Source organism: Jaculus jaculus, chromosome 11, assembly GCF_020740685.1.
Source record: "Jaculus jaculus isolate mJacJac1 chromosome 11, mJacJac1.mat.Y.cur, whole genome shotgun sequence".
Lineage (NCBI taxonomy): Eukaryota > Metazoa > Chordata > Mammalia > Rodentia > Dipodidae > Jaculus > Jaculus jaculus.
Genome location: NC_059112.1, coordinates 56130182 through 56143087, shown reverse-complemented (window position 1 = coordinate 56143087; position 12906 = coordinate 56130182). Strand labels below are relative to the sequence as shown.

Below are 12906 nucleotides of genomic sequence, written 5' to 3'. Positions count from 1 at the left end.
AATACACTGAGGGGTGGGGAATAACTGCTCAACCCTAGGACAAGCTTTCTCACATGCTTTCTCTCCATGTTCATTGCTGCTATCACTGCCCCTGATGCTTTGACAAGGGAGGGGCAGTGCTAGGAAGGGACACTTGGCATAAATATTCACTAAAGCCCGGTGTTTTGCAAATTAGTAGGGGACCAAACAAGTCTGTAATTCAATGAGGGGGTCACTGGTTACCCTGTGTGAACTTGACCTACAGTTAATCTTGACAACCCTTTTAGCCAAACAGCTTAGATTCCCACCTTGTCAGATCCTCAGTCCACAGCTTTGGGAATCACCTGAACCTCCTTGTCATTTGCATCTCTTCAGATATGGCTGTCTTTAAAACTTTCCAGAAGGTCACAAGCACAGCATTCAAGTCAATTTCTTCCCTAGGAAGTCTAGCTCAACACAAAGCTTGCCATATTTGCTTTTGTGTGATAAGGCAAGATCCCTTTATCTACTTCCCCTTATGCCTCCATCTTATACACCTTATTATACTTTTGCTGCCAAAACAGAGGCTAACATGGAAGATGTCTCCTACATAGTGTCCTTTTCCCACTGCAATTCCTCCCCATGAGGGTAACTTTCCTCTAGACAGTAACTATGACTGCAAGGAGGCACACCACACGATCCAATATGGGGCAAGATGGCCACCCTGGATTGCCCCACCCTCAGACAAGTCCCCCCCCCCCCCTTTGGCTTTTCTTTAGGCTTTAAGTGTTGTGTGACTTTTCCTGGGAAGTTATAAAGAAACATCTACTCATCCCTGACAAGGCACCAAAAGACCTTAAAAAAAGAGTTCAAGTCCAGCTTGGTGCACCAAGTTTATTGAAGCTATTTATAACACAAGTGACTCAAAGGCAGCTAAACCTTCAAGTAGCTTGCCAATCAACTTGTGGGCATCTCTTAACACTGATTCACTCATATCTTGGGAAGGGAAGGAACCTCTCCCCTCCTTCCTCAAGGAATGTGCATAAACCTAATTTCATGATGCTCTTGTGCATGTGAAGCCATGTAAGTCAGATGCACATGCTGGCACATGCATCTGGAGTTAGTTTGCAGTGGCTAGGGGTCCTGTCATAACCATTCTCTCAAATATATATTATCTTTTTGAAAAAGACAGCAGTTCCAAAGGTCCTAAAACAGAGATGAAAAGTCCTCCAGGCAGTCTGCAAGCCCCTCCTGCTCTTCCCTCCCCAATAGGAAACTGGCCAAGCCAGCAGGAGCCAGATGTAAGCCCCAGGACTCAGGATATTGATACCCTCAACCCCCAGGGGTCCCCTGGAGGTCAATGGGCAAGTTCTGCTTATTAGGCCAGTACTGGTTATCTCCCACATGTAAATCCACATAATGAGATATCAGGGAATAAGGGTGTGCCACCAGGTGCCATGCAGTTTCCAGAACTGCTTTTCCACCAGAAACAGCAGAACAAACAGAAGAAAGCCCTACACAAGTGCTGCATTGTCTACTGGCTTGCAAGGCAAACAAAACAGTCCCAAGGTGTTAGAAACAACTCACACAGAAATGAGAAATAGAAAGCTATTTTATTAACACGCTTTACATTTACAGTTCATTAGCTAATCAACATCAACATGCAAAAATAAGCGCTACATACAAACCTCTACAATATGGTTTTATGTGAACTACAACGGTTCATTGTATTGAAAACCCGTCAATACTTATTCCAGCTGAACTATCAGTTTCTGTAACGAAAAGCATTTACACTCTAGGGCTACGGAACCACGCAGCAAAGGCCTCTGCAGAAACTTGGTCCAGTGGCTTTCCCGTGAATACATTCTCAAAGCAGGAGATAAGGCGGCGCTGGAAGGTGAGACACAGATGACCCGGCCTTGTGGGCAAAGCCTCCTTGAGAAGCAGTCCAGCATGTTGGTACACAGTGCTTTGGCAGCAGCTGTACAGTGAAGTCAGGGAAGGCCTCTTGCACTGCATCATAAGCTACTGCAAGGCCAGCACCTCACCTAGGCTGTGGCCAACACCAGCTGATGAAGGACCAGCCTGTCCTCAAGATCCCCATTTCATCACTGGCAAGAGGAAATGAGAACCATAGGGAAATAACTGACTCCTACTTCTGAGATGTTAAGAAGTCCCCCTGGTGTTCAATCCCACGGTAGACAAAGTTTCCTTGGAGAGGTGCAAGAACTTTGCAGAGGCATCAGTCGACGTATGTTATAAGACCCTACCAATCAAATGTTGTTCTCAAGCACAGACTTAGTAAATCTCACTTCCTCTCTTCCTAAGAGTATTTGTCATTGCTCACTGATCTTTGGTCGCAAGAAACAAACGCCGAGGCAGGCTGGGGTCAGGTCAGGGTGTGGCCCCCACCTACCACAGCCCCTAGCCTGGGGCATGCACTTGGCAACGTGGGGCCTACATGATGTACACTTTCTCAGCTTGGGAGAAGTGGAAGACTTCTTTGGTTCGTGGGCAAACAACTTTATCATCTTGACGGATAGAAAGCAGAGACTGAAAAACAAGACAAAGATTATGCATTAAGATGAGAACACACAACACAAACTACCATGTGCAATAATCCATACAGAGGCCAGGGAATCAGCCACCTTATCTTTCAAAGTCACCTCCTGAAGGCACAACTAAGAAACCTGAAGCTGTTCAAAGGTGGTCCTACTCCCCATCAGCAAACCCTCACCACCCATGCAGTTGCCCAGCCCTGGCCACTGGGGCCCCTCACGTTGTAGCCATAGACATAGCCATTGGGCAGCATCATGGGTGGGTTGTTCTCATTCATCACATCGCCGGAGATCTTGCAGACCAGGCGCGAGTTGGCACAGTGAGCCATGGGCAGGGGCTGTGCCAGCTTGTTCAGAGAGCGGCTGCACACGGGGCAATCGGGACTCTTCGAACTGCCATCCTCCTTGTAGCACTGTCTGTACACCAGGTTAAGGAAGGGCGGTAGCCTGTGGATCAGCAGCAAGGCAGGTGCACTGTGGGCCCTCACTGTTTGGGCTCAGGGTATCCTCATGGCCACTGAGGCACCACACACAAAACATGGCTAACATTCGATGTTAAGAAAATGTTGCACTCAACAACAATCAACCACCAATGTCTGACATCAGAAGCCGTGGTGCTGTCAACACCAGGGTCATCCTGGTGGAGCCATGGTGCACTTGCTCTTCCCTTTCCTAGCTCCAACTTCCCACATAGGGCAGGGAAAAACATGAGACCCTCAGCAGACAACAAGCAAGCACATACTTATTCTCTAGCATTCACCTAACAGTGAACCTTAAGCCTCAGGTCACAGCACAGCACAACCAGGTATCAACAGTGGTCCCAAAACAATCACTAGATACTTTGTGGAATGGCCAGTCACACTCAGAATAGGACCAGCTACATGTAGGGGAGGTTCAGCCACGTAAAGGACCACCCACACAAGGGGTGCAGGGACAACTTACCAAATATAAATAAGGAAGGGTCAGCCTATCTTTGGTGCTAATAGGGAAGGCTGTGTCCTGGCCAAAAGCATTATGAGTCAATCTGAGAAGTAAAGAGCCCTGGCCGGACAGCTCAGGTTCAAATCCAGAGTACTCTTAGGAAGCCACACCAGGTGCATTGCAACATTCCTGATGGGAAAGTCATGCAGAACCCACAGACAACGTGAAAACCATGCTACTGGGTCCAAGGCTCTCTCAATCTACCCAGAGGTCAGGGGCATGGTGCAATATTCACAGTGGGTCATAGCACCTGTCTTCAGGATAGAGAGCAGGGTAGGCCATGGAGGATACGGTGTCTTTATCGCCGAGAGCCCAGCCTGCAAGGTGAGGGTGAACACTGAGCTGTTTCCCAGCTGGTGAAGGCGATAGTTGTCATATCGAAACTGCTGGATCAGCATCCGCCACCTTGCCGGATCCAGGAGGTCCTGGAAGACAAGGCGGAGGTGCTGGGATCCTCCCCAGGTAGGTTCTGGGAGGCCCAGCCAAGACAGTTGACCACAGGGCCCTGACTTAAAATGACTGCAGTGCAGTACTAGCTGGACTTTCTGGAACATTTCCTGTTCATTTGCATGCTGAGGCTTTAAAAAAAAAAGTGTCTCTCCGAGATTTTTTTGTTTTTCATGAAGTACAATCTCACTATAGCCCAGACCGACCTGGAACTTACTCTGTAGTCTAGTCTGGCCTTGAATTCACAACAGTCCTATCTCAGCTTCTTTAGTGCTGGGATTAAAGGTTTGTACCAGCCTACCCAGCTTTTTTGCTTTCTTTAGAGGCAGGGTCACTCTGTAGCCCAGGCTGGCCTTGACCTCAAGGTGATCCTCTTACCTCAGTCTCCTGAGTGTGGGGATAAAAGGCATGAGCAACCATCTCAGATAAGAGTCTCAATTCACTTTTAGTTTGTTGTACCCTAAATCACCTGTCTGTCCCCAATCCAAGGGTTTTCCCATGTGATCTTGGTCTGTCTACTTCACATCACCAATTTCTGTTACCAATGACACACATGATGGGCCATCACCCTGCCAACCTTAATGCCTAAGTGGGTTTCTCCCCATGCTTGAAGAAATGGACAGTATGCCACACCTTACTCCTCCTGCACCATGATGCCCCCCCACACCTGGGGAGGAGAGAGAGAGAGTTCATATTCTAACTCAGACATCTCAGCCCCAAACAAAACTTTCTGCAGTTCAAGGAAGGGAAGGCCTGATGGCATTTTGCTGTAAGACACCCCACAACTCAAAGCTGTGTGGGTTTACTAGGGCCCAGAGTACATCTAGCAGCCTCAAGAAGGTGCTGGTGTGGTCTACCCAGGGCATGTTGACACCACAGATGGGGTTGGAAGGCAGACACGCCAAGCTTTAACACAGACAAGCCTCAAGGCTCTAATCTCATGAGCAAGACCTATACCTCATACCTTTCTGGGAACTGATACATTAGCTCTGTGCCTAGGCTCTGTTGAGCAAGGGAGAAAGGCATAGTCCCCTCACACTCAGGACTAGGAACACTGGCCCTTGCTAGGGTGGGGCAGGGGTCAGCACACTGGGATCTTGTGAGAAATGGCATATGATCACATCCTTCCCTTGCCACTCATACCACAGGCTAAAGAAGGGGGCTAAGGGCAACAGACCAGCACTGAGGAAAGAAATCAGGTACAGTCAAAGATAGGAAGTCCACCACTAAGACCTGCCAACACCTTCAAGATCCAGAACTTTGGTCTTATAAGGAAAGCAAGGAGGTGGCAATGACAGTGCAAGAGACAGACTACTGACATATGTCAGACAGACTGTAGGAAGAGAAGACAGGATGGGTGGGGACAGAGCTGGGATTGTGCTTGCCAGGCTGAAGTCTTCTGACCCAAACCTCTCACTAAGCCAGACAGAAATAAAGCAGAAGAGGTACAGCTGGTTGAAAGGGCCATGTGGAAGATGGATCCTCTCATGTCAGGCTGGAAGTGACAAAAGATGGACCCTCGGGATCTGTAACCCTGTAACCCAGCCCATAGGGCTTTACCCCAAAGACCAGGTAACCTAGAGCAGGAACCTAGAGGACAGGATCATAGACGTTACCTTGTATGGGGAGATGTGTGTGTCTGGCGGGAAGGCCAACATGCCCATGACCTGGCGGACCTCGTCCAGCTGGCTCCCTTCAGCCTGACTGAAGTGCTTTCTTGCATGTCTAAAAAACAACATTTTGGCATACTTAGGCTTACATTTCCAACTTTTAGGATCTGTGCTAAAAGTTCCTTCAGAGCCTGACACAAGGGAGCCCTACACCAGAAGTTCTGCAGGGTGGAGTATGTGGGGACCATGACAATGGGAACTGAGTTCAAGAGTAGCCACTCGGGCCGGAGAGATGGCTTAGCGGTTAAGTGTTTGCCTGTGAAGCCTAAGGACCCCGGTTCAAGGCTCACTTCCCCAGGACCCATGTTAGCCAGATGCACAAGGGGACGCACGCGTCTGGAGTTCCTTTGCAGTGGCTGGAAGCCCTGGTGTGCTCATTCTCTCTCTCTCTCTCTCCTTCTCTCTGTCACTCTCAAATAAATAAATAAAAATAAACAAAAATTTTTTTAAAAAAGTAGCTACTCAAGCCCTCAAGTGACCACAGTTGCCCTGAATGCTTGTAACATTATCTGTAGCCCTAGCATTCTCACTGCCCCTTCCTCCTGTTCCACAAACACACACACTAAGCAATTTGGCTCTATGAATGAACACCAAGGCAGGCTACCTAACTGGCCCATCATAAGCAAGCAAGCACACTCTGTGGTCATTTCTGTATGACACACAGGTGGCTCCTGACCAGAGCCTGAAGGATATGCAGCCACATGGTAGAGGGATACGGCCTCTCCTGTGACTGACCTCAAGGGCCTCAGGCCCACATATCTTCCCAAGAGGTCCCATAGGACCTACCACATCCTCTGCACCTTGAGCTCCCTCCTGTAAATCTGGCCCTTCTATCTAGGGGTCAGTGACATGGCAGAACCTATGGTCCCAAGTCCCAAGCTCCATGCTGCATCAGAAACAACACAGAAATGGAGTTTTTCATTAGAAAGAAGATCCTGGGAACTTGAGGTGTCTTAGGGGAAACATGGTGTCTGGATGGAGAATGAAGTTGGCATGGAAGTAACCAAGTAGTCCCCAAAGGACAGTAAGAGGTGTGCCTAGGCTTATGGCACACTCAGCAGTCTGCATGGCTGTAAACAGCAGCAGTCAGACACCAGCAACAGGCTTAGAACCATTAGGATTGGCATCCTTGAGTATCTGACCTTGCCTTAATGAAGCTCACAAACATTACAAGAAAAACCCGTGTGATAGTTTAGACCTTCAATGTGCCCAAAGGCCACAGACTAAAGGCTCTGTCCCCAGCCTATTTGGAGATGGTAAACTTTTAACAGGTGGTGCCTACAGAGGTCACTGGAGTTGCTTTCAAAGCAATGGTGGTGAAACAGTAGCTCTTCTCTCTCTCTGCTTTCTGGCCACTACTGGGTAAAAGCAGATTTATTTGACAGCACATGCTTCTGCTATCAAGTTCTGCCTCATCACAGGTCCAAAGCAAAGAGGCCAAGCGACCACAGATGGAAAAACATAAGCCAAAAGGAATCTCTTCAACTCTGAAGTGTCTGCCTCAGGTATGTCACCTAGGCATTTGTCACAGTGAAGATAAACATACAGTGACATCATTTTCTTTTCAGAGCAAAAACATGAGACACTTTGAGACAGAATACCTGAGTGTGTCAGATGACTGCCATAGAAAGCAATAACTTGACCACAGCTCTGTGCAGAGTGATTCTCCACCCGTAACACTGGGCAGACACAGGCCAAGTCCAGGTACCAGGCACAATGACCTAGTCCACACTCCCATCTATTCAGGAGACTGAGGCAGGAGGGCTGCTGGAGCATAAGAGTTTTGAGGGTGGCCTAGAAAGCAAAATAAGATCCCACATCTCTCTCTCTCTCCTTTGTTTTGAGGCAGGGTTTCACTCTAGCCCAGGCTGATCTGGAACTTACTCTGTAGTCTCAGGCTGGCCTCTGTGATTCTCCTACCTCTGCCTCCCGAGTGCTGGGATTAAAGGCATGGGCCACTGTGCCCAGCAAGATACCGTCTCTTAAAAAGAAACAAAGAGCCTGGGGGTCTAGTTCATTAGTAGAGCACTTGTCTAGTGTGCCTGAGGCCCAGAAAGGAGAGGGGGTAGGGAACACATGTGTAAGTGACTCATGTTCTCACTCACAAATGCATGAGGCAAGGTAGAGCTGCAGCCTTAGAAGCCAGTGAGGCTCACAGCTTATAAAGTATCTTTCCCCCACCTTCCCTTGGCTCCAGGGGACAGCAGTGAAAAGCTAACCCCAGACTGAACATGCAGGACAGCACTCCATGTGCTGCCCCCCAGAACACACATGCACCTTAGAGCAGCAACTAGGAACATGTAGTGCCTGTCTCATCTGTACCAGTCAGCATGGCTATTGTGGGGTGGGGGGGAGGATGCAATACCACCCTCAGGCCCAGCAGCCTGTAGCATAGCACTTGGCTTCCCAAGTGGTACTGGCACTTGGGCAACAAGGGAAGACAGACCAGGATCTACCCTTTTAGTGATGGTATACCTGGCACAGGTAGGTCCTGGGAACCACAGTAGAGCCTGGCAAAACATCTGCAACTCCCAGGGCCCAGCACTATACTGGCTTCCTATTCCTGTCCTTGGCTCTGGAGGGAGGACTCCCTGCGCCCCATCCAGGCTTCTTGGTGGGGCGGGGGCGGGGGGAGGAAGACATCACTGCTGGGGCTTAAGCATCGCAGATGGGCACCAGGGTCACTCCTTGAAGACACATTTTTTATGTGTCTACACTGGGAGGTGTCACCAGCTCATCCTGTCCCTGACCCAGTGCATGACTCTGCTCATAATGCTCCTTCATGCTCACAGCTCCAGGACTAACTGGACAGGGGTCTTGGCAAAGTTGGAGAGAAGCCTGGCTATAGAAGCCACTGTCATCAGTCATGGCATGCAATGCCAGCACTGCCAGCACCAGGGCAGGGACAAGGGGAGTTTCATGAGGCTGACTGAAGGCAACTGATTTGGAAGAAGTGGGAATCAGTACTTGGCCTCTTTCTCTGGACACTGCATCCAAATAAGGCTGAGCAAGCCTAATCTCCCCAACCTTAGATCCCACTGCTAGATACCTGCCAGGTAGAGGCCATATGGGCTCCTCTTAGGGCTCAGAGACAGACCTCAAAAGCTCAGATGTGCGTGAAGAAAGCCCACATGCACTCTTTCTGGTGCAAGCATTCTCCTGGATGGCCACAAAGGAAACTCCAAAGTAGATCAAGAACCTTTGAACTGACCAAGGACCAATTTCACCAGGGTATACCTGCTACATGAAGCTGATAGTACCTTCAAAACAGAAAGATACCACCCACAACCTAGAGCACAGGTTTACATGGATGTTGTAAAGCCAAGCTGGACCACCCAATGACCCTAAGAGTCTGGACTCCCACTTACAGCTGCCAGTGGAACAGGAAGATCTCTGTGGTTGTTTGAATGCATGTCCCTCATAGCCTCAGGTATTTTTTTAAATTAAGGTTAAACTTCTTACTTATGTCTCCATCAGCTTGCTGGAGTAGGTGTGTCACTGGGGGCAGATCTGATTCCAGCCAAAAGGTGTAAGAGAGCAGTCTGTGCCCTGGAGGGTTTGTGTGCTGGTGCTTTGTTTGCTGCAGTCTTTCTCTCTGCTGAGATCTATGGAAGTAAGCAGCTTCTTCTACCACTGATGGAACTTTCTCTGATATGTAAGTTTGGAATTCCTCCCATAATTGTCTGGTTTTGATGTTCGTCCAGCCACGTGGAACGACTATGACAACCTCAATCCCTGGTTCATGCAATAAGATGCAGCTGGCATGCAGAGCTGGGACCATACGCCTGGAAGTCCCTCAAATACCCATGTTTCCCTCTCCAGACTACAAGGAGTATAGCTGAATGTCCTGCCATCCCATACAAAATCTTGTATATGGCTTGACATCCTACCTCACAGCATCCAGGCGCTTGTTTTGCCGCACGAGCTCAATGAACTCCTGAATCCTGAGGCTGAACTCCAGGCAGCTCTGAGGGCAAAGACAAGAATTTAGAGGGTGTTACCTGTCAGCAGTGCTATGGCCCAGCTACCTGGACACTGGGAGCCATAGGTCACCCACAAGCTCTGCCACTAAAGGTCAGGGCCCTTCTGTGGGTGCTGGGAGGCTGTGCTGTGACCTGAAACGCTCTTCTGACCTGGCCAGTCACTGTACAGTAGGACTAATAAGCTATTTAGCTGGTGAGCCCAGCCCCCAAAGGCAACCAGGTGGCATCTGGGTGACTTAACAGACATGATAATACATCACCAAGGAGGGTAGCAGCCAGAAGCTATTATCAGCACACATGGCACACAGGGTGAATGTATTAAGAAGCCCTGCCAACTCCCTACACGTCAGAGGGCTTTCCAGGTCCTCCAATTATCAATCAAGATCTCACAGAGAGTGCCCTAAAGCATCTTCCGTAAATGTGTTTCTCACCTATCACCCCTTTGGGCTTCAGACTCAATGCACTTCTAGTCTCCTAAGAGCCAGATGGGCACTGCCCGTGCCAGGGCCATTCTGAGAAAATTCAGACAAGCTGCTGACCTCACACAATGATGCCTGGAGAAAGCAGTCAGGTACCCAACAAGTAGGTATAGAGAAGGCTAGAAAGTGGTACCTTATGGGGGCTGACAAGGAATATTCAGGCAAAGACATACATATGAAAGGCTGGAAAGATGACACGGAGAGTTCCAGGCAGATGCAGGAGCCAATATCAAGGTTTTGGAGTGGAGATGCATGGCATCTAAGCAGCAGTACCAACCCCAAGAAAGCTAACATTCTCCCTCCCCCCGCTTAAGGTAGGATCTTGCTGTAGCTCAGGTTGACCTGGAATTCGCTATGAAGTCTTAGGCTGGCCTCAAACCCACAGCAATCCTTCTACCTCTGTCTTCTCAACGCTGGCATTAAAGGCGTGTGCTACCACACCAGGCAGGAAGCTAACATTCTTGTCAAGACCTTAAGGTCCAGACTGGTGAGGATCAGGAGATAAAAGAAAGGGTGGTTTTTATAAATGGCTGAAGCCCCAGGAATTGCAAGGTTGTGAGGGAAGTCTAAGGTCAGCATGGCAGTGACTTATAGGGACAGTATGGTCCCTAACACCCCATAGTACAGTCTGCATGGAAGTCTAGAGCCAACTTTGAAACCAGCCATTCATTATCAATCCAATGCAAGCCAAAACCCTTGTAGGTGGGGTGAAGTCAGGAGGTAAAATTAACTGCTGCAATCTCAGAAGGAAAGCTGTTTCTTCTCTATAGGTATTAATCTAGATCTGAAGGGGCTGGGTATAGCTCAGGGGTAGAGCACTTGCCCAGGGTACACAAAGCCATCTCTAATTCTAGTATTTGGGAGGTTGAGGCAAGAGGACTGCTGCAAATTTGAGGCCTGCCTGGGCTACCATATGGATCTCAAAAAAGCCAGGGGAGTGAGGAACAGTGATTTAGCACACACATGGCACTTCCTGCCAGAAACAGGAAAAAGGACATGAGGAACTGATCTAAGGCTTTTACCACACAACACTGATTTCACACCATACCCATCACACATTAAGCAAACCAACATTAGACATGTAAAAGCTTCCCAATTCTGCTCCATATTGTATCTGCCCTTCTCTCTGTACTCAATTCCCAGGGTCAGTCACTACCTGACCCAAGCAGAGCACACTCCACCCAGCCATACCTGCATGGTGCCACAACCCTTATCCAACAGTGTGATCATACTTTTACAGCTTTGTCTGGGGGGAGGAGACTCCTCCTCACCTCCCACTCTATGCCTTTTGTCCCCTCTGCATCCAGGCTGGGGATCAAGCTGAGTAGAAGAAGAACCTGCAGAATCAAGCCAGAGTATGAACCATCCTGACTCAGTGCTGGATGACAGGCTTGGTACATTCAGGGAAGAGAAGAGAGTATCTCAGGATTCCTTGGAATTAGTGGGCATGTGCAAGTTACTCTGCTAACCCTCAAAGCCAGCATAAGCTGAGGGAGAATCCACATACTGGAGCTCCATAGTGACTGTTCCTTCTATAGATGGAAGGTACCAAGTGGGCTATCTGAAAGCAGGAAAGTCATTGTGTAGACACATGGGAAACAGTGTTCTTGTTTTTTCTTTATAACATATAGTCTTACACCTGTCTTTATTATTCAGATCCAATCTTTGCTCTAACAGTTAATTTTCAAATGATCCACCAATATGCAGGTAGGTGTCTTCATGAAGTTCAAATCAGGTCTTCAGACTTGAAACTATAAACTCAAGTCCACACGGTCATGTCAATGAAAATACTGGTCACTGTGTACTCTATAACAGCAGGAGCCTTTATGTTCACCACTCCATGTGATTTCGAGACACAGGCATCTAGATTCTGTTTCCGCGTCCTGTGCAGTCTAGAAACCTTAACTTGCACCCTACTACTGTTATTTTCCAATTCAGCAAAACTGGGCCTGAAAAGTTTCTCTTCCCATCAGGTCCTTGTGTCTATCATTGGTGGTGCACACAGTGAGGATCCTCCCCCATTGTTCCCTCCCTGGTATGTGAGCATGCAAACACACACACACATAAGTGGACTTCACAGACAGCTGCATATCCTGCCAGCTGAGCTAACTTGTGGTGGGCCAGCTAGTCATCAGGCATCTTCACAATGTGCTTGCTTCTGTATAGCTGCTGAAGTTCCCTTTCCCTCCCTTTCCCGCTTCCATCGGACTTCTCAGACACTGAGGCAATGTTCACCTGCCCAGCAAGCATTCAGCACCTGCAGGTGCTGCCTACCTGGGAGCTTCCACCTCCAGCCCACATGGTGCACCCATGGCAAGCTCATAGATGCACTGTCTGGCTGGGTCAGGGCCTGTGGAGATCACTAAAGAGATCACCACCAATTCACATAAAAATGCCCTGTATTCCTTCTCTGAGAGGGAGTGGGAGTGGAGCTGTGCAGGGTGAAGTGTTACATACCAATTCTGGCTTTCCTTTTAGGGGTTCCATACCAAGATCCTCACTCTCTTTAAGGGAGCCAGTGGCGGCTCTACTCTTTCGTCCCGTCTTCGCCTCGTGCTCGTTTTGGCGGCCCTGAGTGGCAGAGAGCGTCACTCTTGGCAGGTGACTATGTGCACCTCAACAAGCTCAACCAGAAGGGTTACAAAGCAGCACTCAGTTTAGAAAATAGAAAATACAGTTCCTCTCATGGATGCAGGGATGGTTAATAAAAGCCAATGTGTTTCTGTAAACCCTAGAATGACACTGGCTTTTAGGGAGCAGGTTTAATTCTGTGGTTTGTGCCTTAGAGCATTTCTAAAGCATACTTTAAAAGTACAAAGTGTGTAGACCA

The 12906-nt window shown here is 48.6% G+C and overlaps 1 protein-coding gene across 4 annotated transcripts in view; it reads right to left on the bottom strand.

Annotated features, from left to right (window-relative positions):
* Nucleotides 1-1552: 1552 nt before the first annotated feature.
* Nucleotides 1553-12906, bottom strand: part of Maea (macrophage erythroblast attacher, E3 ubiquitin ligase) — a 43237-nt gene continuing 31883 nt past the window's right edge. For 2 of the 4 annotated variants that reach the window (XM_045161729.1, XM_045161730.1), the window contains exons 5-10: nucleotides 12534-12647; nucleotides 9505-9581; nucleotides 5561-5669; nucleotides 3789-3922; nucleotides 2738-2933; nucleotides 1553-2511 (exon numbers count right to left, since the gene is read on the bottom strand). In XM_045161729.1, coding sequence (XP_045017664.1) covers nucleotides 2416-2511; nucleotides 2738-2933; nucleotides 3789-3922; nucleotides 5561-5669; nucleotides 9505-9581; nucleotides 12534-12647 — 726 coding nt within the window. In that variant the 3' untranslated portion in view covers nucleotides 1553-2415. Of the gene's footprint in view, nucleotides 2512-2737; nucleotides 2964-3747; nucleotides 3923-5560; nucleotides 5670-9504; nucleotides 9582-12533; nucleotides 12648-12906 lie in introns of those variants that run through there. The other 2 variants (XM_004656042.2, XM_045161731.1) reach the window with 2 other exon arrangements.